This window comes from Manacus candei, unplaced genomic scaffold (genome assembly GCF_025592945.1).
Source record: "Manacus candei isolate 608988 ecotype Guabito, Panama unplaced genomic scaffold, ASM2559294v1 h1tg000088l, whole genome shotgun sequence".
Classification (NCBI taxonomy): Eukaryota; Metazoa; Chordata; class Aves; order Passeriformes; family Pipridae; genus Manacus; species Manacus candei.
Window position 1 is genome coordinate 6,900,040 of NW_026138136.1, and position 27,850 is coordinate 6,927,889.

The following is a 27,850-nucleotide window of genomic DNA, read 5'->3' on the forward strand; positions in this document are numbered from 1 at the left end:
TGACTGCTGCTGAGCACAGTGTCTATTTGGGTCTTGTAACCTTGGGGTCTCACTTCTGAGTAGTACTAATCAGCTCAAAACTCATCATGTTATACATGAAGCTAGGAACGTGTTTCACCTCTGTGCCATACTTGTTTTATCAGCATTAAATTTCATCTGCCATGTAATTGCTCAATCACACAGTCCTGTAAAGTTCTTCTGCAATTTTCTACTCTGTTTGTGTCCTTGCTGCTTTGAATAACTTTATCCCACCAGCATATCTTTCTACTTACTGCTTATTTATGGCACTTCTGGATCATTTATGAAAGTAACACAGTGCAGACTAATGGGGAACTCTGGTGCAGATTTTCCTCAGTTGAAAGAATTGACCATAAAGGTCAGGTTGTGTGGGACCTTGTGCCATCTACTCTAGTGGGTGGCATCCCTGCCCGTGGCAATGAGGTTGAAACGAGGTGATCTTTAAGTGCCCTTTCAACCCACACCATTCTATGATTCTATGATTTATCCCTACCTCTATCTTTTATGTTTAAAAAATAATATATCTGTACTAGCACCTTCTATTTTAGTTTTTTATTATTATTGATAAAATTTCCTTGCAGAGGTTTTTGGGAACTTAAGTAGCATATTTCAACCGGGTGACCATAATTTTCATGTTTTTCCAAGACTTGACAGAATTCTAAGGCAGGACTCCCTTTTACAGGAGTAATGCTGACTAAGCAACTTGTATTTCTCCCAGCATCTACTAATCCTATATTCTACTATTTCACAGATATTGCCCTGTCCATGGCAGACAAGTTGTAACTTTAAGGTCCCTTCCCATCCAAACCATTCTATGATTCTATGATTTCTACTAATTCACCTGGAATAAATATCAGGATATAGACCTACAGTTCCCCCCAATTCCATTGCTGTCCCTCTCATAGTCTGGCATCAAGTTTTTTACCATGAAGTCTTCAGATGCTAAGAAAAATTCTGAGTAGTAGGTTACAGACTACCACAAGTGATTTGGCTTCTTAATTCATGAGTTTGGAGAGAAACCCAGGAGCAGCCACTTGGGTTCATCTCCACCATAACCTCTCCTACAGCGGCTCCCATTTCAGACAGATCCTCAACGGAGTGATGATCCTGGAAAAACAAAACAAAACAACAAAAAAAACCAACAAAAAAACACCAAAACAAACAAACGGTTCCTTGGAGGGGAATCCAAGCGGATCGTTCCCGAGCTGTGGAGCTGGACAGCGGCCTCCCGGCCCGCCCCGCCCCGCCGCGCCCCGCCCGCCGCCCCTCTGCGACCACGTTAGGGGTGTCCGGGCGCTGCAGCCGCGCTGCGGGTGTGCGAGGGCGTTTTCTGCAATTTATTTAATTTTTTTTTTCCTTTCCCTTAATACTTTTATTTGTTTATTTATTTATTCGTTAAGCGGCAGTTCCCCGTTGCCCGGCGGCGGGGCGGAGGGGTCGGAGGGGAGCAGCGGCCGCCCCAGGTGGCCCCGTGTGCTCCTTGGCCGCAACATGGCGGGCAGGGAGCCCTTCGCGGCCGTGGTGTCCGCGCTGCGCGGCTGCTACGCCGAGGCCACCCTGCTGGAGACCTTCATCCAGCGGCTGGGGGAGAGCGGCGCCGGGGACGCCGAGGTGCTGCGGGGCGACGACATCCCCATCTACCGGACTTTCGTGGGGCAATGCCTGGTGTGCGTCCCCCGCGGCGCCCGCCCCATCCCCCGGCCCTTCACCTTCCAGCAGGTAGGAAGGAGCCCGGGGGGCGAGGGGCGGCCGCGGCAGCGCAGCCCTCGCCGGGCGGCGAGAGTCCTGCCGGGGGCCCGGGCGGCGGCGGGGGCTTTCCCGGGGGGGCTTTCCCGAGGGGCCGCTTCCTGCCCTCCATGTGAGCGCGGGGGCGGCGGCGGCCCGGGGCCCCTCGTGGCCGCTGCCCGCCGGGCCTCGGCTGCTCCCCCACAGCCTCCGCCGCTGTCGGCCCGAGGCAGCGGCGAGCGGTGGGGGATCACCGCCCTTCCCCTTCTGGGGAGTGGGTGAGCAAAGTCCGTGCGCTAGCGGGTGGAGAACACAAAAGGTCTGCGTGCATGGGGCTCCCCTGTCTCCCTGCTTCCGCTGCGGGGTCGGGGTGAACAAACCGAGCGTGGCCGGGGAGCGGCTGGAAAGGGAAGGTGCCACTTTCCCGACCTACTCTTGAGAGGTTAGAGGAGAGCGGGGTAGAAAGGGTTGCGGGTCGGCCTATAAGCAGAGGAAACTTTTCAGAGAGGAAAGGCTGCTTTTCTCTCAGTGCTGCCGCGTGTGTGAGCAAAGCCGTGCTATGGTAGGAAGCGGCCTTCGCGAGCTTGTTGAGTGGGTTTTAGAATTGCGTACGGAGTCGTTTAGTTGAACTTTTCTTTACATAAAAGGAAATGGAGGCCTCAAGAAAACGAGCGTTAGTTCCCTGGAGGTTAGAGCCTGCGCGAGCACGTATCCACGAACGCGTGTCTACAAACTTGGATCTAGGAGCGCGTATTTACGGGCACAGTGACCTGAAGGCCTTGGAGTCTGGGTTGCTGAGGGAGCCAGGGGGAGTAGTGTAGGGTGTTTCCTGGGAATGAAAACCAGGATCAAAAGGGCAGACATTAAAAAGACTTCCTTAAAGTCGTAGGTTTACGTTACTACGTGTGAACACCTCGTGGTACACTTGAAGAGTCTTTCTTTTTGGGTATGGCACTTGGGAATCACTAATACTGCTTAGACAGCTGATGTCTAGGGCTGTGTGTCTTGCCTGTCTTTTTATTTAAAAAATATGTTGTGGTTTATGGAAGAGTTGGTGAAAAAAGCTAATTTTCTTTTTTCTTTGTTTCTTCAGTTATCTAGTCAGAATGAAGTCATCACAAGAGTTGTGCAGAGACTATGTGAAAAAGGAAAGAAGAATGTCCTTGCATATGGATACTCCTTAGTGGATGAAAATAGTTCTCCTTTCCAAATCATACCATTATCAAATATATGCAGCTACTTGTCCAATACCAGCACAGAAACTCTTCGTATCAGCGGCCTCTGGGAAACACTGTTGAGCAGGATAGGGGATGATGTGATGATGTATTTATTAGAACACTGTGCAATCTTTATGCTGGTTCCCCCTAGTAATTGTTACCAAGTTTGTGGGCAACCAATTTATGAACTTATTTCACAAAATGTAGACTCATTCCCAGTATTTGTTAAACAGAGAGTCTCAAAGCATAAGTGTAATAGCTTGCTTGACTATGTGCAGAAAAGACTTAGTTTTCATAGAAAGTATCTTTCAAAGTCACATAGGTGGCAATGCAGACAAAGGCTTGAAGATAATGTCTCCAGCATGGGAAATAAAAAAAATAGCAACATACGAAGCTTAGTGTCCAGTTACCAGTATTCTGCAAAAGATGTTTCGAAAGCAAGCAAACAGATCAGAGTGGTCACTGAACATCTGGAAAAAACAAATAGCTACAGTTTATGTTTGTCATCTACAGCACCATCTCTAAAAAGGAAGCTTCACAGGGAACAGCTTGAAATTCCAGCTAAGAGAGCAAAAGTAGAGGAGAAAGTGAGAGACGAAAAGGCTTGTAAGCTTACTCCTCATGTAAACCAAAGTAGTTCCAAGAGATATGAAACTGGGTATGTAGCATCACATCCTGAAAGCCTCATTAAAAATAACCACATTTCTCAAAGAAGTAACAGTGCTATGTCTGGTCCTTCTTTAGTTCACACATCTCATGACAGGAAGAAGTTTGTGGCAGGTGAAAGCTTTCTTCTGCAAGGAGTTCAGAGTAACAAACCTTTGAAGTCCAGTATTGAAATGCAAGCAGAATCCCATAGGAAAGGAGTAGAGATGCATATGTGTGAACCTCAGGTGAATTCTGTACAAATCAAGCCCGTGGAGGGTAATTCTTCAAAATGCAGAAAGCAGGAAAGTCCCCTGCATAATTTGGCAAAGAAGTTACCAAATAGACTCCTGCGTTCTGCTGTATACATTGACAGGAAGTCTCTTCTGTATTCTCAGAGGAGTTTCCAAGAATGTTTTCCTAAATCATTTTCTCTGAATCGTTTGCAGGGCTGTCAGGCAGGTGGAAGAAGGCTTATAGAAACTATATTCTTAAGCCGAAATCTGTTGGAGCAAAGGCGTAACCAAAGTCTGCCACATCGCCGCTGGAGAAAGAAGAGGTTGCCCAAACGCTACTGGCAAATGAGACATATATTTCAGAAACTGTTAAAGAACCATGGAAAGTGTCCCTACTTAGCTCTCTTGAAAAAAAATTGCCCTGTTCGGATATCTGAAAGTGGGAGAAAAACCAATCTGCCTCGTCAGGCAGAGGTTCGTGAGCAAGCAGAACAGTTTGGGAAGGAGCCTACTAAATGTGTGACAAGCAGCAAATGTGAATCTGGTCACAGTGTTGTATCAGGCAACTTACGTGCCCCTCTTGCAAAATCTGTATGTGGAGAGTTGCAGAGTGAGAAGCAAAACCCAGGAGAGGTGTGTGATTCAGCCCTCAGGGAGCTCCTCAAGCAGCACAGCAGCCACTGGCAGGTGTACATGTTTGTGAGGGAATGCATGGAGCATGTTATCCCTGCTGAGCTTTGGGGTTCAAACCATAACAAGTGCCGGTTCCTAAAAAATGTGAAAGCATTCATTTCCAGGGGGAAGTTTGCTAAGCTTTCGTTGCAGGAGTTGATGTGGAAGATGAGAGTGAATGACTGCATGTGGCTTCGTCTAGGCAAAGGTACTTATTATAGTAAAGAACTAAGTGGCGGGGCTGTCACATGACTGGTATTTGTGTTTAAGGTGGGAAGGGGAGGATATTGAATCTGGAGTCAGAATTCCTGAGTTCATTGATAATAACCATTGCTGAGAGCAAACCTAATAATGTTTGTAACCGATGGTGGAAGCATGCTTAAACCTGTTTTCCTTCCAAAACTTGTTTGCATTCATGCTTTTTGTGTTTAATAGAATGATGTCTTCATAAACATGAAATCAGAACCTGGGCCAAACAAAAAGCAAACCAAAACTCCTTCCCATCCACTCCTACCATCCAAATTGCAGTAACTGAAGTATGACCTAAGCATGTAAGGAAAAAATGTAGTCTGCCTGTTTGTCACCGTAAGCCTTCATAAAGAACTGAAAGCAGATCAAGACACTTGCAGTGGCATGTGTTTATCTGCTATGGGAGGGAAAAAACCGGGTGTTTTTACCCCCTTGCATCAGCCCCGTGAGAAAGATGTGAGTATGGGACCCATTCAATACAGGGGTTGCCCAGCATAGAATCACAGAATGATTTGGTTTGGCAGGGACTTTAAAGATCATCTCGTTCTAACTCCCCTGCTGTGGGCAGGGACACAGTTCACTAGACCAGGTTGCTTAGAACCCCATCCAACCTGGCTTTAAACACTTCCAGCAATGGGATGTCCACAGCTTCTCTGGACAACCTGTTCCAGTGCTTCATCACTCTCAGAATGGAGAATTTCTTCTTAACATCTAATCTAAACCTACTCTCTTTCAGTTTAAAACCATTGCCCTGTATTCTATCACTACATGCCCTTGTAAAAAGGTCTGTCACCTTCTAGAGCCCTTCTCTAGGATCAAGAGACCCTTAATGAGCACTGCTTCAGGCTGTGTGCTTGGTGGTGCAGGTGTCACCTCACTGAGTGGTTACTGGCTAAAAGCTTTCATGAGGGCAACTGATGAGTGCTCCAAATTCTGTGTGAATCCATTTCTGTTTAGTCCTCTTTTCAGATGACAGGTAAATCTTGCTTCCCTCAGGTTTGTTCTTCAGACACCATGATAAGATTTAAATCTAGGCTGAAGCTGTGGTTCTGTCGTTGATTGCTGTAGGATCTAATGCGTATTTTCGTTTTTCTGTGCTTCTGTTCTCCATCTATAAAATGTGGATTGCACTTTCTTAACTAGTATGTTTGCAGTATTTATTCTTAGCTGGTATTGTACTTGGATCCTACAGTAATGTGAGCTGAAAATGGTATTCCTTTGTTAAAAGGTGTAGTAAGTGCTGAAATTACTACAGGTTCTTTGTAGTGTCAGAGGGAGATCTAAAAGTGATGTTTGAGAACTGATGTCAAAAGTAGGAGAGGTTACGCTTTCAAAAGAAACTTAAATCTTGGAAATATGTGGTTTCTTGCTTTAGAAACTATAGTTCAAAAACATGCCTTTCAAAATGCTAAATATTTAAAAGGAGTTAAATATTTTTAAAGGTTTTATTCTAAAATATACGCTTGGTTCATAGTCATTTGGAACATCTTATCTTTAAAAAATGTAACACCCTCTTGTTGTCTGGCTGTATTCCAGGTAAAGCAACACATAAGCTTGATTTTAATTTTCGTGAAAGTACTTCATTGTGATTGGAGTTTAAACACGCATTTACTTTGCTGCACTGGAGGTGGGGTTTTTTTCCTCCAAATGCTGTAGTAGTGGTTTCTTGTCAGATCCCTGAATTGTAGTCATCATTTACATCTGTTGTCAGGAACTTAGAAAACAAATAATCTAGTTCCAGAAGAGCTGTGAGTTCCAGAACAGCATCCTGATTTAATTTGTGTATTACCAGTGCACATTGCAACTCTTCAGTTAAAGAGTTTTCTAACAGTCATTGGACTTTTTCATTGGTGTTACTTGGCTTCTGTTGAAGTGAACACTCTTTATGGTAGTTGTTTCTTAGGTGCTGTAAATACATGAAAATGTCTCTGCCCTGAAGCACACAAAAACTAAACAAGGTAGAGAACTGGAAATTTATTTCCATTTTATAAGTTTCACTGTTAAGCTTCAGCTCTGTTATGTCAAAAATAAGCTGTTTTTAACTCATTCGTGCCATAATCATGATTTGTGCTATGCAGCTAAACTAGTGTTTCTGTACAGTTTCTTTAAATGTCCTGTTGTCTTTTGCTAAATTCTACTGTTTAAATTTAATTAGAAAAATTATGATTGGAAGTTGGCAAAAAAAATCATTATTGTAGCCCAGGGTTTTATTCCGTGCTTATCCATATTTAGACATCATTACAGATCTATGTGGCCTTAAATTTGACAGTAGTTAGGAATGTTCTGTGTTCATAATTATTCCCCCATCTACATATTGAAAGTGCACGTGGACTTGGGGTGATTTGAATTTTTGGGGTTTTTTCTTTTACTGCAGCAATAGGTTTTATATAGGATGTCTGAAATAAAGCCTAACCCTGAAATTAATTTTCAGGGAATTGGGAAATCTGAATATCATTCTCATCCCCAAGCCATCCCAGTTTAATTTTGTTCTTTTTTTACAGTGTACCTAAGTATTTTCAACCCTTTGCTTCCTTTCTTAAAAAAAAAGTTTAATGTTGTAGTGGATTTGTTTCTTTTTATTTTACCTTTCCTTTCACAATAATCTTGCCATTGTGCATTAATGGTCTTGCCCAGTCAATGCTGGGGGAAGAAAGTAAGTCTTTGGACTACTAACGGCATGTGTTTGTATCCTCTGTGTACGTTTGTCACTGCAGATTAGTTTCTGTGTTTTACTTTAAGCTTGAGTCAGTCACGTTAATGCCGGTGCAGATTTGGAGTGGCAGCTTGCTTCTTTTCTTTCAGTTGACCTCAAGCTAAGGAAATAATGTTGTGGGGGGGTTTTTTGTGTGATCTGTTTCTTTGCTCATACAAATAGTTGATAGTTACTATAACTACCTTTGAATTGTTTATTGAAGGTGATCACTTTGTTCCTGCCGACGAACATTGTTTCCGTGAAGAACTTTTGGCCAAATTCCTGTACTGGCTGATGGATACGTATGTTGTTGGGTTGCTCAGATCATTTTTCTATATCACCGAGACCATGTTCCAGAAAAACATGCTTTTCTACTACCGAAAGTTTATTTGGGGCAAGTTGCAGAACATTGGAATTAGGTAACACAAGAAAACTAATTAAAATTCATGGAATATGTAGAAATACTGTGTTTTGTCGTGTAAAGTTATATTTCTGCTTTAATTTGTTGCCCATTTATCCTCCTTTTATTTGCTTAACTTCCCAAAAGAAAATTCAACCTACCATTGTAGCATGCAGAGTTTGTAATTTCAGAAATATTTTGTGGGGGAAAACTGATGCAAATTTAAAATTCTTAGGTAGGAGAAACCTTTGCAATAATAAAATCCATTATGAAGAGGTTTTTGTTTTTTGATAAGTAAATTTCTTACACCTTTTAGCAGTGTGTGAAGCATAGTGATAGAATCCCCAGAGTATCCTTGTGGAAGTTCATTTTAAAAATACTCAATTTGCTTCAAGTGCCTTAATTTAAAAACAAGAAAACCAAACATCTGCTAAAATCCTGTAATACTCTACTAATAAAATTCAGACAGTAGCCTTGTAGGTTTAGAAGTGGGTTTTTTTAAAGGGATTTTAGAAGCCACAGCTTCTTTTTTAGTGCAGCTGTGGAATTCCATGCTGGTTTTTGGTATTAAAAATGCATGCATGAATTTAAGTTAGGGCATTATTTAAGGTAAATTTTTAAGCAATTAAGTGAGAAAACAGGAAATACCTGAAGGCAATTTTAACGAACAGTATTGTGCACCCATCTATACTGTTCACATCTTTCAGGTTTTCATTATAAAATGTTGGTGTCTGAGAGAGCTTTGGAACTGAAAAATGAGCATATTTGATATCTTGTGTTTTACTGGCTGTTCTTTATGGTGAACCTTTTGCTTTCGCAGTGATCTGTTGGTCTACAATGTTATATGTGTGATTTTTCCCCTTCTGCCCCACCACTCCCTGATTTCAACATTGATATCTCCAGTGCAACTCTTTGCATATATGTTTGCACATAATGGGGCCTCGATCTTGTTTGCAGTTGTAGCACAGATGATGCACTTTAAATAGTAGTAGTAGAATGTAATTTTCGGTCCCACACATTCTGTTTGTCTTGTCTTCAAACTAACAGCCTTAGTGTTGCAATTAGTGTTTTATGCAGTTGTAATGTACTTAAGGGCTACTTTTTGTCATGAAGTACGATCGAGCAATTTTTACATAATAGAGATACTGCTGGTTTTACTGGGGTATGTGATTTAAAGAAAACAAGTAACTTGGAGTTTGGGTCTTTTGTCCCTCTTCCCTGTTTCCCAGAAAAACCCAAGGTGCTTTTCACTCAAAAGACTCTAATCTAGGCTCGTCTTCTTCCTTCTGATTTCCTCCCTATATATTTTCCCACCATAAAGGAAGCCCCTTCTCACCTTTGGCTCGGGAGGTCCCTGAACTGCAGATTATTGGAAGCTTGAGAAACATTCCAAGGAAGTGCTGCTGTGTGCTTGCCAAAGGCGTGTTCTAAGAACGGAATGTTTGCTGTTGGCTACAGGATACGTAGTTTATAAGGACTTTTAGTCTGATCCCAACAGCTACTCTTAAGCTTTGCTGACTAGGGCTTTCAGCACTGCTTTTTACAGTTTGTAGTGCAATGTGAAGTCTGCCAGTGGTCCAGTTTACTGCATTCATACACGTGGTCAGCTGCCTACTTCACATGGGAGGAGAGAAATTGGGGGTTACAGATATTGGGAAACAAGTGTTTATGGCTGCCTTGGCCATTTTGAGGCTGTCCAAGCACTGTCCTCTCTTAACCAGCCAGTGTTTTCAGGCGCTGTTGGTGAATCAGTGCCAAAGGCTGTTGAGCTGCTTCCGTCTTTCCTGGAGGAGGAGTATCTGGTGGCCATTAGTTGTTCACTAATGGCTGTTCTGTGATTGTTCTGGTTCTCCTCAGCTGGAGCTGCTCAAAGCAGTTGTTCTGAGCTGGTTTGCAGGAAGGCATTTGTAGCTACTAATTCCTTTCCATTTCTTCTGCATCTTCCTTTGAAAAAAGAGAATAGATGGAACAAGCATGGGCTGAGTGGACCTGGATCTTACTTGTGAGCTTACCCTTGCACTGCATTGTCATTAGGGAGTAAATCCTTGTCCTGAAGGACTGTCCATATGAGTAGATCATCCTGTGCAGAATCCCTCTCAAGGATACAGGCTGTGGTTCTGACAGGGGACCTGGATCTCCATGTTTGCCTTGCTGCATTGATGGTGTGAGTGTGCAGGTCACTGCACACAAACAACTTTGTGTTGATTTTTGAAGCTATACCAAACTTCATACCCCAAATTAAGAACAGTATTTACTAAGAAAAAAATATTTCATGATACGTTGCTTCAAGTTCCATGGCCTGCAGAATGTAAAGTTATGTTTTAAAAATAGTGAGCGCAGTGCTGTGGTTACAGCACATGTTTTAATGCTCATGCCCTCCCTGCCTGTGCCATATACAGTGGCTGCTGAGGATTAAAAATGCTGTAGAAATTCTGAATCTCACCCGTGAGACTGCAGTGAGATGTCAAAAGACAGCAGGACCATCCATTCAGCTGCTTCCAAGTTCCCGTGCTTAACAGCACTGTGAGTGTGCCAGTGAGAGCACGGTTCAGTGCCTGCTGGATTAGCACACAGTCAAAATCATTAGCAATGCTATAGATGCCATGAAATAAACAATGAGTGTTGCTGAAGGCAAAATTACATGCAATTCTACAGCTGGCCAGAGGTAGTAGTGAAAATCTGCCAATAACTGGTCTTTGTTTTCAGTTTCAAAGGATGTCTCTATTTTTTTTATATAGTGATTGAGGTTGATTGTGATTTTTTTTCCCCTCCCATCTTGAATGTGAGCTAAAGAGGGATGGAGATTTGATAATTCAGTTTTTTCTATTGAACTGGAGTCACTTGATTTGTCTTGGTGATCTACCTAATACTATAGTAGAGGATGAAGTTTTACGTGGTCAGGAAATAATGTAATTCTACAAAAAATAGTGATCTCTATCTGTGGAAAAGCAGATAGGTCCTTTCTGCTTTACTTTGGGCAGCATCTGTACCAGGAATTTAATTCCAAAGTCGGAATAGAAATCCTCAAAACTCTTTCTCAGTAATAGCTCAGCTTGCCTGCCTTGGGTTGTATACCTCAGATCCCAACAATCCCAAGCAGCTGGATCGTTAGCTTGTGTGTGAGTTGTGCTGGCATACAAAGGCATACAGACGTATACAAAGTATTTGTGTGCCTCTTGTACCTGCATCCTTGCCTTCTTGGGTGTCTCCCAGTGCATGCTTACCAGGTTTCCATCATCCACCAACTGCCTTTTGTGGTAGTGTGGCCTCCTTTTGCTAACCATCCCAGTGAGGGATGTGAAAAGTCTTCATGCAAGTTTAGATTCACGTTCCTTCTTTTGCAGGGACTTGAATTGCCTAGGTTCACTTCACAGCAGAGGACCATAACCAGTAGACTGTAGGGCTTTTTACCATGGCATATTTTGCCATTCTGAACAATACAAGCAGTGCAGGAGATTGATCCAGGTCTTTTATGTTGCAAGTGGGGTACTTTAATGCTGCATCTAAAGTAAAAACAAGGGCTTTTGCTCCACCTCCTTCTCCTGACTCATTGTATGGAAAGTATTGATTTGGGCTAAGCTACACTGAACTGTAAATCCTGAGGGGGTGTCTGAGGGGGAAACACATTTCCCAGTAAGATGAACTTACAAAACTCAGAACTGTGACTTGGGAGCCTCTGGGTTTTCGTTATTTTCTGCTGTTCACTTCAGCTGACAACTGCACATCAGGTCAGTCCTGGATACCTAAATGCCCTTATGTTGTGTATGTATCTTATCATCTCAGTTAATTATAACTTTTAATAAGTAGTAGGTCCCCTAACTGTTGGGAGTGGAACAGCTCATTACAGTGTGTAAGTCTTTCCTTGGAGCTTTCCTAGCATAGTTTTCAGAAGGTTCTGTTCAACTTTGTTAATGTCTTTCAAACTTCTGAAACCATCAGAAATATACGGCATCCTGCTTCTTGCGTAAAACATTTGTCATAATGTTCAAATGTACTCTGCTAATCTGTGCTTAAATTTTAATTTGTGTTAATTAAGTGAGGATTTTATTGGCATCAAGCAGAAATGTGTGCTCCCTTCTTATTGTATTACATTGTCATTAAGATACTGTGAAATTTTTCTGAAACTTGGGTTTCCATGTCACTTTCTGCAGAGGTTAGTATTTGTATTATCTTAGAAAAATATTTGGCATCAGTTATCATAAAGATATTACATGCTTTAACTTACTGCCTTTCCCACTGCTTACACTAAGGGTGTATTTGTATTTCAGAAACCATTTTGCCAGAGTACGTCTACGACCTTTATCTTCAAAGGAGATGGAAGCTGTCCGTCAAAAAAAATTTGTTCTTATGGCATCAAAGCTCCGGTTTATTCCCAAACTAAATGGGTTAAGACCCATAGTAAAAGTGAAAGGTGTTGTTGAAGCACAAGCATTCAGCAGGGAAAGCAGAGAAAAGAAGGTTTTTATTTTCATTATTGTTTTATGTGTATTTGTTGTAGGCAGCTAATAAACTGAGTAAGGATTTTTGTTACAGTAAACTAGTTTTGATGTGGTGAACTGAAACATTCTAATCAGAATGACTGAATTGATCTGTTACAACTTAAATTCTCCCTTCCCAATGCTTAATTACCATTAGCCTTCAGATCCAGAATCACATACTGCTGTTTGCAAGCCTGTCTTATGGAAATGAGCCTAACAGAATGGCATGGCTTGTCAAGTAATCCCATTTTGTTTGGGATGGATGAGTCTGGCCTGTTAGGATTTACCTGAATACTGATTGTGCATGTTGATTGACTAGTTGTCTGTGGAGCCAGATCAGTCCAGGGAGCTGAACAGTGATGAACCGGGTGTGTTACAGGAGAAGGTCTAAGAGGGGCAAGGAAGCTGGATCGAGCACAGAAGGGAGATAGGAAGGAAACTGAGAATAACTCCAGTGTGGGAGCAGAGACAGAACATGCAGTGCACAGTATAATCTATGTAATCTTTGCTATCGTACCTGTATAAAGTACCTCTAGAGGCTCAGCATAAAGTTAGCATAAAATCTCAGGGCGCGTGTTCTTTTTGCTAGTCTTGTTGCAGTTGTTACCTCCAGCAGAGAGAATGAATGATATTTAAGGAATTACCTTCAAATCAGTGGCAGTTTTATTTGGTGGTGTTCACCTGTTTCTCTCTGTAACTGTTGATTTCCAAGAGTCAAGTACAGAAACAAAAACATTTTCCATAGGATTTAATTGTACCAAAAAAAAAATTCTCTAAGGCTGTTTTATGACTTCCAAGTAGTTGCTGCAGTGATATTCAGGCTTTCTGAAAGCTTCTGTTGACCAAAATAATATAGTAAATACATAAATTTAATCTCAAACTTCATCTAAACATGAAATCTCTGTATTTCACAGAATTTAATATGTTCCAACATAAATTGAGGTGATTCTCTTTGGTCTCTTTAGATGCATCATTACAACACTCAACTAAAAAATCTATTTAGTGTGTTAAACTATGAACGGACTATAAACACCAGTTTTTTAGGCTCTTCTGTGTTCGGGAAAGATGATATCTACAAGACATGGAAGCAGTTTGTTATGAAGGTTCTTGAATCTGGTGGTGAAATTCCTCATTTCTACTGTGTAAAGGTATGTATTTTTAATTACATATTCACACTAGCTTTTCAAAACCATCTTTTGCAGATACTTTTATAACTGTAACAGCTGTGATCTGACTGCATAATTATTTCTTTTTCAAAATAAACTTTTGTGCATACCTAACACATACTCGGGTTGGTTTTCTGGTGTGGGTGGTTGGTTGCATTTTGTGGATGGGTGTCCCTGCAGTAGTGCTTCCTGTCCTTGGATATTTTTGTGTCCATCTCTCTGTGATGTAGAAGCTCTTGCTTCTGTACATGCACTGGATTTTTGAAGTTACGTTTATACATTGGGTATAAAAATGGGACAAAGATAAAAGCTCAGATACACTTTTTGAACCATCATTCCAAATGAAAACCAGAAAAATTTGCTATGTGCATTTGGATAAATTCAGTGTCTTTTAAAAAATTGGTCTGTTCTATCTCAGTATCATTAGTTTCTGTTGAAAATGAACACTTCTAGTGTTTTTTTCCAACACGTTCCTTCTTCCACTTTGGAAAAGTGAGTGCTTCTCATATCCTACTATTTGAAGGATTTTCTTCTTCACACTTTTCAGTTATCAGGCAATATTTTGTTATCAGTTATCAGTTATCAGTTATCAGGCAATATTCAGTTATCAGGCAATATTTTGTGTTTGAGCTCAATTCATAGCTTTGAGTTGGGGCAATGTATACAGATGTATGTAAATTACACATTTATTTATATTATATGGGATGACTGTTGTGTCTCATATGTTAGTTGGCGTACTACCCTTTCAGTGATTGTCTCATTATCTTTCAAACCAAAGGATCATGTCATTGACATAATATGCAGGTTACTAAGATTGTTGCTTCTTTAGAAGAGTTTCGTTTTTGACAAATGCAAGCAGAGGTAGTATTGCAATATGAGGTTTAGGAAAGGTAAAATATGTAGGTTTGCAGCTTTCCAAAAGCCTAAGATGTCATGATCATATAGCAAGGAAAGTTTCTTCAAATATTTAAACATATAAAAATATGAGAAATTAATTTAAATGATTGAGGGTTCAGTGCAACTGCATATGGTGTCATCTTCTGAATTGTGCTAAAACTGATAGTTTGGATATCCCTTATAAAGGAATGCTCATCGATGAGTGGGGAAGAATTTTTCAGATAAGCAATGAGGTTTTGTTTTGTCACAAATTTGGACTGAATAATGCAGTAATTTCACTCCTATGTGATTTATATTTTGGCCTTGCTTATATACTTTTTTTTATGCTACCACAATATTTGCAGCTATACTGATGAATACATAATGGAAGATATTTCTTGTATTTCAGGCTGATGTGTCCAGGGCTTATGATAGCATTCCTCATGATAAACTTGTGGAAGTGATTTCGCGGATCTTAAAGCCTGAGAAAAGAACTGTCTACTGCATACGGCGCTATGCTGTGATTATGATTACCACAAGTGGAAAAGCCAGGAGGCTCTATAGGAGACATGTATGACTTGCTGATTTCTTCTGTTTACTGTAAATATATTTTGGTCCAAGGAAAGATTTTATCTGTAGCTGGTTTTAGCTTTTTATAGTTGCAATTTGAATACTTCATAAACCCTTTTTTTTAATAGTGTTTGATATTTTCCAGAGGTAGAAAAGCTTCTTTTTTCTCTGTACTTTTTAAAGTTTTTACTCACTCATAGTAAGAATAAAGATAAATGTGTTGTGGAAATAGGGGTTTATGAGAGAGACATTTCATTTTAACAGTAGCAGAATCGTTGTTTTAAAATAACTGGCCCTTTGACCTTCACTGAATAAAAAAGTCTATGATTGAATTTTCTATTGCTTTTGTTGTTTATTTCTTCACAATTTATGCAAATATGCAGGTTTCTACTTTCAAGGATTTTAAGCCAGACATGAAGCATTTTGTGTCCCATCTTCAGGAGACTACCTCATTGCAAAATGCAATAGTAGTTGAGCAGGTAAGTATTGTGGGGCTTCTTTTCAACTGGAAAAGAAAGCTACAGAAGAATTAGAGAAGATTGGGATTTTTGATTGAATGTACATATTATGTAGTGACACCACTTCTAGTTACCCAGCACCTTCTGTAGAAAGACTTTTGTCATCTCTTCTGTGATGTTTATAAAACAGGCTCTCAGTGTTCAGTGGGAGGAGTGCTCCAGGCAATAAATCTGACAAAATGTCCTTCTAGACTTTTCCCAGATTTTCTCACTGTTGTCTCAAACTTTCATTTTAACCAGTGTTTTCTTTTTCCTAACTTCATTGTTTCTTGTAAGAGTTTTCAAGTGAGAAATTAACTATCTAATAAAGAAGGACTTCAACACTTGCTGTCTCCAAAACATGAGAGTGAGAAAAATGTATTATAAGCCAAGTAACTAAGAATGTGGCATCTTGAATAGCAAACTTCGCAGAATAGAAAGATAACTTTTTTTTAAGAGCTTATTTTATGCCTCATCAGAGAGCTTATTTCAAAGATTACCTGCCAAGGTTGATAAGAATGAATTCTTCTTTAGAGCATTTAATGCAACACAAAATAAGAAACTCTTACAGTTTTTATTAAAAGAGATTCCTCACTTTCAATGAAATAAAGTATGGTTAAAAATTACCTGTATTTTATATTTACTCCAACTGCGACTTTGTTGTAAGAAGCAAGCATCCTTCTGTTTTAATTTTTGGGATGCCAGTGTTTGTTCCCAAGACTTCCTTCTGTGCAAGGAGCATGACAGAGAAAGGCATAGATGTAGGTGATATACTCAGTTTCTTAATGCGTTTCATTGCTTGGAATCCCAGTGTCCTATAGTAATAACATCATACAAGATTACCTGAGCAGCAGATGACCAAAAAGGTATTTCCTAACAGGCTAATAATTCCCCTTTAAATTTTTCTTTTCTAAACCTACCAGTGGAAAATGACAAGGTTGACATAAGGTAATTTCTGACATACGAGTAAAATGATCTTGTGCATCTGTGGACGTAGGAGTAGAATATACAGTGTGGCTGGTGTACAATTCCGGGATCCTACAAAAAGCAGAAAACCTAATGAGTACATGGATGAAAATGAAAACTAGCTGGATCTCTGATGATGTATAAGTACATTTTGTTTTGTTCTTTTTTCCAGTGTACATTTGATTTAGATAACTGTGCTAGATATTGTGTGAATAGCAGCATTCTATATCAAAGTATTTTACATTTGAAAACAATTTGTGTGTCATTATTTTGAAAGAACAAAGTATTCTGAGAAAAGTATCATGTCAGGCCAGGTGTTCTGTACGGCTCTGTCAGAAGTTGGGTGCATTTGTCTGCTGTCTAATCTATGCAAGTAGGAATTAATTCTGCTTTAGTTTGCATGAAGTCATTGTTAAAGGTATTCAAACTCTTCTAAATGGATTTTTTTTACAGTTTTTAACACAAAAAGCTTCATAAATATTAGGCGGACAGTCATGCATGGAATCATTGGTAATATCTGGCAAAGTAGGTGTTTTGCAGAACTGGTAATGGGTGTATCTAGACTTGGGAAATCTTAACGGAATCCTGACTTAGTCACAACAGTTACAGAAATTGTCCTACAGGACAGAAACTGACCAAAAGAACGAGGTCTCATAGATTGTAATAATCCAATATAATATGCCAGCACTTTAAAAAGTGGGTTTAGATGTTATATTCAGCTTCTCCTAATGCAAAACAAAAAAAGAACACCCAACAAAAAATTAACTTGGTGGATGTGAGCAACTTTTTAGTATGTATATCCAGATCTTGGGTTTAGGGTTTGTTTTTTCATTTACTTAGAGGTTCGAACTGCTATAGTCTACCTTTTTTAAGATTTCTGTGCATCTTCAAAGTTTATACTGTATTTTTAGTTTCAAATCTTGTTTTGTTTTGTCCCATTTCTAGAGCTTAACTTTTAATGAGACAAGTACCAGCATGTTTAATTTTTTTCTTCAAACGATACATAACAACATCCTGGAGATTGGGAACAGGTAAAAAAGAAGTTAGTTTTTCTTTGTATAGCATGCTTGGTTTGTTTGTTTGTTTTCTGTTAAGGATACTTTTAATTGGCTCAGGAGACTTTTGATAGCTATTTTTAAAAGATTTTTATTTCATGTTAATTTGAAATTAAACTCCATAAAAGTGTGAAGAGTTTGGAATCAAATTTATACTGAATAAAATTTCTCTTTCCCACCTGGATGATGTTACCTATACACAGAATGCATTATTTCATAGATATGTAACCTTCTTGATCTAAGACTTTAAGTGTAATTCAAAGGGAAAATACTTAAAAATGTTGGGATCCACAGTGGTGAAAAAAAGCAAGGTGCCATCCAATCAAAAGCCTTGTTTAGTCATTTCCCTGTAGTGTAAAATTAAACCTTTTCTGCATGGTTTTCCTATTTGGCAAGTTACAGTAAAAATCAACAGCAATAGCAGTAGGAATTAAAATTTGGCAACTCCAGAATTAAGAATCAGATGTTATAGAGGGTAGTAATGCAGATTCTTTATTGTGTTGCTTACGTGCTAACATTTTACCTGTTGGTGGCAAATGTGTACCATGTCTAGAAAGCAAGTACTTACGTGATCTTTATTTGTAAATTCAGAGTGAGGTGTATTAGAATGAATAGCTTCTTGCTCTTGAAAAAATACCTTTATTTTAGAATACTTAATCTCAAAGGACTGAGGGAGAGGGAGAAAAGCTTTCAAGCAGGCATACAGAAGAGCATTTATAGGTTTTTCTGGCATTGATGCTTACACTCACTTTGGGAGGATCACAGGAATGCCGATGTGGCATGACTTTAAGAATGACTAACCAACGTCAGTGTGTTTCATGAAAGTTGACTGGTTTTACAGAAAGCACAGTCTGACAAAGCCAGCTTCACACTTACTTAAGTTCGGTCAAGCTGTAACAAGAAGTACTGTTTGTACTGGAACGAGTTTGCACCTTTTAAGTAGCTTATTCTCATTTGTTCAGAAAAAAAAACAAAACTGCAGATAAGTTTAGTGAATGAATAGACTCTTTAACTGATGGTTCTCAAAAAGCTGTCACAGTCAACGTTCACTTGTTGTTTTTGAGAAAAATACTGATTGTTGAGCTGGGTACCTAGGAGGAATCTTTGAATACCATTTGATACATTCATCAAATGTCTGTAAAAAAGTAAAATTCCTGCTAGGAAAATTTGCAGATGACTCAAAACATAGGTAAGATCAGTGCTCAAAAGTAGTATGTGGCTCTGATATCCAGTTGCATAATTTCATTTTGTTCAACTTCACCAAGCCATTCATGTAGTAATGTTGAAATGGACATTATAACATCTCCCTATTTCAAAGAAGTGTTGTGAAAATAATTCCTGTGTGTTTTGTGAGGCATAACCCTTCTGTTGCTGCCAGCACAAGAAAAGGCACAAGTTCTTGGAGGATTTTGTCTTTAGTATCATATCTAGATTTGATACATTACTATTACTCTGTGTGGTCTTATGGGGTGTACACAAGCAACAAAGTAGAAGTATTAATTAACCTCCCTCTGCTATGTCTGTGTGAACTCCTTGAAGCCATGAGAAACAAATCAAAACAAAAATGACAACTGAAAACTTCAGTGAACTTTTCAAGCAGGGCAGCGGGGAGGTTGACTATAATTACAAATAATAAAGGTTAGCATTTCACAGGATGTAGTGATTTTTCCTAACTAGAAGTAATATAGCTTCATTCCTGAGGAGCTAAATGAGGAAATAAATGTGATTTAGAGTGTAGCTGGGATGTATAAAACCAGGTCGTGCTCTATTGGGCTAAGACATCAGAAATTTCTCTAAAATTAAAATGATATTTATTTGTGGGGGGAAAAAAGCACCAAAAGAAACAAACCAAAACCAAAAACCACATGAAAATATTTTCCTTGGCCCGGTCATGCTGTGCAAATATAAAAAAAGATAAATACCTCAGCAAAAATTAAAAATAAATACATTATAGTTTGAAGGATCTACCCAGAGCACTTTGTTTTTTGTACAAGAACACTTCTTTTGAAGCTGTGTGAGATGTAACATAAAGAATTAAAAAGCTCAAAGGAAGGCTGTCTCTGCAGCTGAAGGAGGCATTGTGATTTGAGATCAGCTATAAGATTTCTTTCATTTAATGACAGTTGTCTCCTAGAGTTTGTTAATATGAAAGGAATATGTGTATTAGTTGGGGTTTTTTCGTTCTTTAAGCTTCTAGATCCATATGTAGATTCTTAGATGAAAGAACAAACAAATATAAGTGAGGCTAACTGGCAAACGTAGTGTATTTCTTATTGAAACATATGTTACACTTGAAATAAAAAATATTTAATGGCTATTGTGATCTTGTTGCATGTCTTGATTTTTTGTTTTCTTTTATTTTTTACTAGGTACTACTTACAGTGCTGTGGAATTCCACAGGGCTCCATTTTGTCAACCTTACTTTGCAGCTTATGCTATGGAGACATGGAAAACAAATTGCTCTGTGGAGTGCAGCAGGATGGGTAGGGATGCTTTGTTCTGTGCTCTGTTATATGTATACATATGAATATGTAGTATATGCATTAGTAATTTTCTCCGAAGTTTAACTTTCAATTTCAAGAATTTCCAACTCTTCATTAGGAGTGTGGTGCCCACAAACATCTCTGCAGCTTCAGTGAAACTGTGGTTATTTTGTGTGGCAATTTCCCTTTTTGTCATAAGATTAGGAGGAAAAGTGCTGAAAAGAAGCTTTACCGTATCTTTGGTAGGAGAATTATTCCTACAAAGAGAACTGTATTAGGGATGCTGTAGAGAGTCCGACAAGTTGGTTTTGTACATCTAAGAAGTTTATGGTTCTGCCACGCTCATTCCCACATCATCTGTGGTCTTTTGACCTCAAACAAGATGCAATGTTTGTTACAGGCTTTCTGATACTCCCGAGTTCTGCCTGCTGGCTTTCCAATCCACTGTGTGTAAATCTTAACATAGGACACAGCTCTATTGTAGACTTTTTATGAAGGGTGTTGGTTCTTGTTTGAAGGCCTGTGTGATTCTTGGTAAATCTTCTCAGTCTTTGTGCCCTGCATGTGCTTGCTTCTTAGGAGCTTGATATAAAAGCTTTACCTCTTTATTATCTCTAAAAATATTGGGGTCCCTTTTCCCTCCATGTGAACTGGAGGTAAAACTGAATCCCAGATCAGGGTATTTAGGCATGAACTAGACCCTGAAACCTATCTGTGTTCAGACATCTCCCTTCATTGCTGCGAATTCCATCCTAAGAAAGAAAAAAGAAACTGAGAATTGTGTAGGAATACTCCAGATAAGTGCATCTGTCTGCTATTTCTTCCTGGGAGGCTCACTGGGCAGTGGAAAATCTCAGAATTTTAAACATATCCCTACAAAACTAGTAGAGTTCTTACAGGCCCTGGGATTCTGTGATGAGTCTGAACAGTTGTCTATTGCTTTCAAAGGATATTGTTTATGAAACTGAAATTATGAAACTGATTTAGAGGAATGCACTCCTTAATGTTGCAGCTGGTTTTATAAAAAACAGATTTTAGAATGCTGCTTAGGTACCTGTTGAATGATTTTGATAATTTTCTTTATCCTTTAAGTCAAAAGAATAATGTGGCTATTGACTTGGGTAGGCAAAGGCACAGCTGATCTGATCATAGTGGTGACAATACTCTTGCTTTGAAGGGGAGACTTTACAAGATCATCTCCAGAGCTTCTGTGATCTGCTAGGCAGGATTTATCAGAAAAATATGGGCATGCTTGGGGTCTTAATTCTGTTGGAAAAAAAATTCCAGCCTTTATAGTGGTAGATGGCAGTATGTTTTACATCAAGTTATTATATGGTAAACAAAGATAAAGAATTAGAGCCCATCAAGAATCTGGTTTCTTCTTGAAAATACCATATACCTGGTCTTTTACCTCTTTTTCTTGTCTTATAGATTAAGATAATGCAAATTCTGCCTTGGAAAAGTGTGCAACTCTGCATCCAGGGGAGCTATTGTGGAATGGCTTGTGTGCTGTAAATTCCTTCATGTTTCATGTAGCCAGTCCCTTTACTTTTTTTTTTTTAAATTTATATTTAGGAAAGAAACAGAACTGAGAATTTCTTCATAAGTCTGGATTTGGAGATCATATTGGCCTCTACCATCTTGTGAATTAAAATGGGCACATTGTTGCTCTAAAGAGTATGACAAAAATTTGAAAGGATTACATATTAAAAAATCTGATATCAGTTTCTTCTTGATTACAGAGTCCTAATACGTCTCATTGATGACTTTTTGCTGGTTACACCCCATTTATCGCAGGCAAGAACTTTTCTAAGGTATGCTATTAGACAGTCTTTAAAGTAATAAGCATTAACACCTTTTACATAATTCTTTTTAGTCTTTATACATGCTTATGCATATAGGTGTATTTGTTTTATGAGTTAACAGTCAAGGGCTGTTTTGGAGTCCTTACTTAGTGTAAGCTTGTGCTTGGGAAGAATCCTAATAGCTGCATTCTTGATAGCCAGCTTACAATCTGTTGCAGCTCAGATGCTGAAGTTTAAATTAGGGACCTACCTACTGACATTGATGGAGCTTCCAGCAAAAATTAGTAGTGCACTAGTAACCAAAGCAGCTGACAGGTGTCTTTTAAGACCAATTTCCCTCAAATTTTGAAGATATCGTATTTATATTCCTAAAATATTTTTATTGAGCAGATGTGCTGCTACTTTCTGTTCCCTGGGAAAGAGTGCAACTTTTGTCTGATCCAATATTGCTAAGAATTTTCTGGTCATTAACATTCCATGATGAGTATCTGAAGATACCAATAGCATGGCAGCATGCAGTTCACACAGAAGTTTTAAACCAGTAATTCTGTAGAGTGCTTCAGAACTACCTTTTCTTTTAAAATTCTTTTAAATTTCTTTAAAATTTCTTTTAAAACCCAAAAGAGGTTCCTGCTTACCGTAGGTAGGAGTGTACAGTCAATCCAAGGAGAGTTCTGCTGATGCCAAAGCCAATGTAATGGATCCAAAGGACAGGTCTTGAAGCTTAGGATCTGCAAAGCAGTCAGTTGCATCATGCTTTTCAATAGTGAGAAAGATGCAGCTGTCTTGTGAACCTGAAATGTGATGGAGGAATCAGTTAAGTACAGATTGAAGTATAAATTGTACGAAATAGTGGACAATGTACTTTTAAGACTTCATTTATCCTCATCTCCTTATCAGAACAGAAAGAAATTTCTAGGGATCTGTGGGTTTGCAGTTCTGGAAATTATAAACTGAACTAAGAGGCAGGGGGTGTCTCAAGCTAATAATCTTTATAGTATGTTTTCAACACAATGTCATTTGCAGTAGCATTGCAGATGTTGTCCTACTTGCCCTTTGAAGTTACCTGCACCTTTGTTCTATATCAACTTCTGCACCATCTGTGTTATTTTCTGTAGAGAAGCAACCTCTTCTGTGAGAGTTTTCCAGAACTGCTTACAGATCCTATGAACTCTATGCCACAAATGGAGTAGTAACAGTTTTGTCTAGTGTAGTATTGCAACATGGGGACTCAGTAAATTAATTATGAGGAGACAGCATTACAACTATGGCACCCCAAGAAGAAGAGCCTACTTCTTCCTCTCACTCTTTAAAAGGACGAAGCCTGCACATAAGTACATTGCCAAGTAAGACAAATTACTGCTTGTCCATGACACCACTAATCCAGTAGGGGTAGATAATCAGCAGGCATTCTGCCAATGAAAACATCCTTAGGGGAAACTTTCTCCACTAAGTTCAAAACCTGTCATCAAATAAATGAGGTTACTGTTATATGGGTTCTCTTTTGTTTTGTTAACTTTCAAAAGCAATAACTCTTATCTGTCTTTTTCCAGTGATTATGATCTCAGTGGTTTCTGTGAGTGTGGTTTATGCAGCTTGTCTCAAATGTTTCATGGCTGAAGTGCTTAATTTGCATTAATCTGTGATATTTGCATTAATCTGTGAAATTTCTTCTCCATTATCCTAAAGTTTATTTTATATATGTATTTACCTCTAATATCTTCACTTTTGTTTATTTCTAGCTGTGTTCCTTAACCTAGAGTTAACCTAGAGTAAAGGTTCCCTTTATTCTTTGATTTCTGACTTTTTCTGCTAGATCTTGTTTGCTTTTGTGGGGAGAGTTAGGCTAACTGTTTATGTCTGTTTTAGGACTCTAGCAGCAGGTATTCCTGAGTATGGCTTTTTAATAAACCCAAATAAGACAGTCGTGAATTTTCCTGTTGATGATATCCCAGGATGTCCCAAATTTAAACAGCTGCCAGATTGTCGTTTGATCCCGTGGTGTGGTTTATTATTAGATATACAGACACTTGAGGTTTACTGCGATTACTCCAGGTAAATAGAGTTGTGAACTCCAGTGTCAGCTTTACAGTGTATTGTACATAGTGTAAGAGGCACAAGGGTGTCTTGTGAATGGTGTAATTGAATTAACTGCAAAATATATTTTACAATTCTGATTCTTATACGGTAATCTAAACACTTTATTCTGTTGTACAGCTTGCTATTTTCTTCATTCCACCCTGGTGGAATGTGCATATCATTAACACCATCAAATGTGGCTAACTCACTAGTGATCAGAAGGCATATACCACATGATGGCCTCATGGTTCTGAAAAAGTTTATTCAATCAGCTCAGTTCAGCTTCTGTCACCACTATGCACTGTGTTGCACTTGAGGTCATATAACTATATTTATAGTTTTGAAATTATTTTTTTTTGTACCTTCCTAAAAGAAGCAGGAAGTATTATGCTTGAGATAGGGATTGCGATTGCTACAGATTGGGACTAATTTGGTATAGACTGGAGGGACTAGTAATCCTTTCAACATCAGAGGTGTTCCCTTCAGATGGTAGTGTAGGGGAGAGTTAACTTCTTGACTATCTACACAAAACAGCTTGAAGTGGCATAGAACTCAAGACAGGACAATGTATCCTACTAAAAAGCTCTGTAGACCCTTTACATGGACTACTAGAGGTGACATTAGACATTTGCTAAAGATTGAAAAGAAAGAACTGTTTAAACTCAAGCGTAATATTGCTGCCTTATTGACCATTTTTAGTATAAACAGCGCTTCATGCATTTAAGTGGGAAACTAGGAGGATGTTTTCCACCAACTGAATGGTAAAGTTCTTCAGTAGTCTTCCTAAACAGAAAAGCTTGGTCAGTGTAGGAAAGGAATTTGTATGAGCTGATTTTCCATAGCAAAGGACTAAAACCAGCAGCCAAAGAGATTTATTCACTAGCTGTGTTTCTGAAAGAAACAGTTTATGTTGATAAATGGCATCGGCGCTACTGGTCTTGGAGACACTAATCAGAATCATAAAATCATAGAATTGTTTATGTTGGAAAAGACCTTTAAGATCATCAAATCCAACCATTAACCCAGGACTGCCAAGTCCACCATGGTGTTTGTTACAAGGACTACCTTGCTTTTGATAAGCTTGACTTAAGTAACTGGAACGCTGGTATTGTTCCAGCAACTGCGATGGCTTCAAGCCTAAGATCCTGCATTGCATGGATCCTAGATTATAACCTTATTGTCACTGGAGTAATTAATAATACTCTGGCTAGACTATGTGTTTTAGAGATACATTTTGTTTGTGTTTAAGGTTATTGGTTTGGCTTTTTTTTAGCAGGGTGAGTTATTCAGCCCTGAGGTATTGAAGCTGTTCCTTAGGTAATACCCTTAAAGCCACAGTGTCTAGTCTTTTTCAACACTGAATTTAGTTATGACCATCTTTTAGCTACTGGCTCGTTGATTAGCAGGAATCTCTGTAACGTGGGAAGTTAAATGAGGCTTACTTTACAGAATTTAATATAGTCTATTGACCCATGGAGTTTAACTACTTTTTTTTCTTTTTTTTTTCTAGTTACTCCTATACTTCTATCAGATCAAGTCTTTCCTTCAATTCAAGTAGAACAGCTGGGAAAAACATGAAACACAAACTGATTGCAGTCCTCAAACTGAAATGTCATTGTTTATTTCTTGATTTACAGGTGAGAATATGAAAATGGATGTTTGGAAATATTGTGATTATGGATGAAGAGCATTAAAACTGCTTTGAGTTGTAACATAAAGAGTTTATTTTAAGAGGTAATCCGTATAATTTGGGACTGTTGACATCAACTATATTGTAGGGTCTTCCAGAACTGAGCCTGCTAACTTAGTTGCATAAAAGAAATTTTTGAAGTTTAGCATGAAATGTTTTTTATCTAGATCTTCAACAAGTCCTATTATGACACTAAAATATTCTTAAGGTTCTGTTTCTGTTCTGTTCTAGATCAACAGCCTTAGAACAGTTCTCATTAACATTTACAAGATATTTTTACTTCAGGCTTACAGGTGAGTCACGGTCTTCTGTAGTAACTGTCAATATTTCATTACTCTTTCTTAACACACGGAGGAGCTGTGGATTAGAAAAAAGTGTGTCATATAAATGTGCTGTGTATATATATGTGTAATCTGTGCATTAGTAAATATCTGTAGCAAGTCAAGTTATTCTTGTTTCAACACTTCTTAAGTAAGAGTATTAGATTTAGGATACAGGATTATATTGATGTGTGTGTTGAAGTGATATTTCACTAAGTAGATTTTCAATATCTCTTGGTATTGACAACTGACTCCAAGAAAACCAGTTTGTTTTGCTTCAGGAGTATGACAGGAAGCGTTATTAACCATTTTATATTTAGACCAGTTAAATATTAATCAGTTTATATTTAGAACTTCGTATCTATTAAATTCATATAGAACTTTGGCCAGTATAACTAGGTAAAGTGAGGTTTCATTCTACCAAGTTAACTGCAGTTTCTTACCTGCTGATAATGTCTTAATTGCTCCTTAGCTTGTAGTATCTTGGTCGCTGTGGGCTGGTCTTGATCAGCAGAGGAAATGATAAACAAAGATAACGGAGAGAAATTAAAACTGATAAGCAGGTTGGGAGAAAATACTAAACTCTGTGCATTGAAAACTTTGAATGATTGGCAACAGAAAGTAATTTTTTTTATTGTTTTAACAGATCTTTTGCTAGGCTCGTACTTGTTAGGAAGTGACATTTTAGTTTTGTTCTTAAAATCGTCTTGATCTATATTCAAACTGTATTCTTTGTCCAAGAAGTGTAATTGGGTTTGTCTAGTACAGCACCAATGTGTCAAACTTTTGTGTTGAGTGACTTATGGTTTTTTTCTGATGTTGGATATGATTACTTAGTTACTTCTGTATGCTTTTAGGGTACCATTCTAACAATGGTCTTTATATCTTATTTTAAAAACTGTCTACAGCTGCATGTCAGGTTACTTCATCCAGAGACCTCAATGCAGCTTTAAATATTTGAAAATGTCAGAATTTTTTAAACTGATTGCAATACACTAATTTAATGAAAAAGTATATACATTGTTGAATAATTAAAAGTCAGCATTTTAATTGGCTATATTCACATAAGCAGGATTATAATGCCGGAGTCTGAAGAAAAAAAAGGGGGAAAAAAAGTCAGCAATTTTAAAGTATTTTCAAACAGGTGTAAAGAGGCATATGATACAAATAACTTCTGTAGAATTGGCTTCCAAATACACAAAATAGGTAGTATCCTGGTCTCTGGAACACCACATCATTTGGAACTCTGTTTTCCTGAATACCTGAACAGAATTTGTTGTGGAATTTTCCTTTGCTTTTATTTCCTCTCAAACTCTTTCATGTGGATGGCATGGTCTGTGATATGGAATTGGTGACGATGTGTAGTTTATTTTTCCCTGCACATAAGACAGTTGTTGTCCTCAGAAGAGAATTCTATTACCAAGGCAGATGGCTTCAAGATCTTCATTCAGCATAAAACCTAGAAACAAATATCCTGTGCGTCCGACACTCCAGAAATGTGTATATCTGGGAGAGGTGTCATATGGTAACAGTGTTGATATAGCTAAAGACTGTTGGGTGCTTTTAAATGTTGTGTAGTGCCTAAGGTATGTAATCATAGTTGCACTTGAAATCGCAAATGACTTTTGATTAAATAGGCTGGTTTTTGTGAACAGGTTCCATGCCTGTGTTCTCCAACTTCCATTCAACCAGCAAGTTAGAAAAAATCCTTATTTCTTCCTAAGGATCATCTCTGAGACTGCGTCATGCTGCTATGGCATCCTGAAAGCAAAAAATGCAGGTATAGGTTGTTAATGACAATGAAGTATTTGGTTTTGGGGGTTTTTTTAGACAAATGAAGCATCTTGAATGTGCAGTCTGATAATGTAATTTTTAGATAAAGATCAGGAATGAAAAATATGGAGTGTATGATAAGAATCACAGTCCATTTTTCTTCTTAAACTCAGTTTTCTGAAGATTGAGATTCAGGCTTTAGTTTTTAGTTTTCTGCTGGCCTAAGAGCAGTATCATT

At 38.5% G+C, this 27,850-nt stretch overlaps 2 protein-coding genes across 8 annotated transcripts in view; one reads left to right on the forward strand and one right to left on the reverse strand.

Annotated features, from left to right (window-relative positions):
• The window catches only part of LOC127482463 (uncharacterized), a 225,693-nt gene that overhangs the window by 43,491 nt on the left and 154,352 nt on the right, over positions 1 to 27,850 (reverse strand). The gene's annotated exons all lie outside the window — the stretch shown is intronic.
• Positions 1,063 to 27,850, forward strand: part of TERT (telomerase reverse transcriptase) — a 31,544-nt gene continuing 4,756 nt past the window's right edge. The window contains exons 1-14 of one of the 7 annotated variants that reach the window (XM_051812674.1): positions 1,066 to 1,737; positions 2,837 to 4,721; positions 7,678 to 7,873; positions 12,123 to 12,312; positions 13,298 to 13,480; positions 14,784 to 14,945; positions 15,328 to 15,423; positions 17,353 to 17,438; positions 19,832 to 19,945; positions 21,688 to 21,759; positions 23,620 to 23,805; positions 25,340 to 25,466; positions 25,751 to 25,812; positions 27,495 to 27,619. In XM_051812674.1, the coding sequence (XP_051668634.1) occupies positions 1,120 to 1,737; positions 2,837 to 4,721; positions 7,678 to 7,873; positions 12,123 to 12,312; positions 13,298 to 13,480; positions 14,784 to 14,945; positions 15,328 to 15,423; positions 17,353 to 17,438; positions 19,832 to 19,945; positions 21,688 to 21,759; positions 23,620 to 23,805; positions 25,340 to 25,466; positions 25,751 to 25,812; positions 27,495 to 27,619 (4,102 nt within the window). In that variant the 5' untranslated portion in view covers positions 1,066 to 1,119. The other 6 variants (XM_051812672.1, XM_051812678.1, XM_051812673.1 and 3 more) reach the window with 6 other exon arrangements.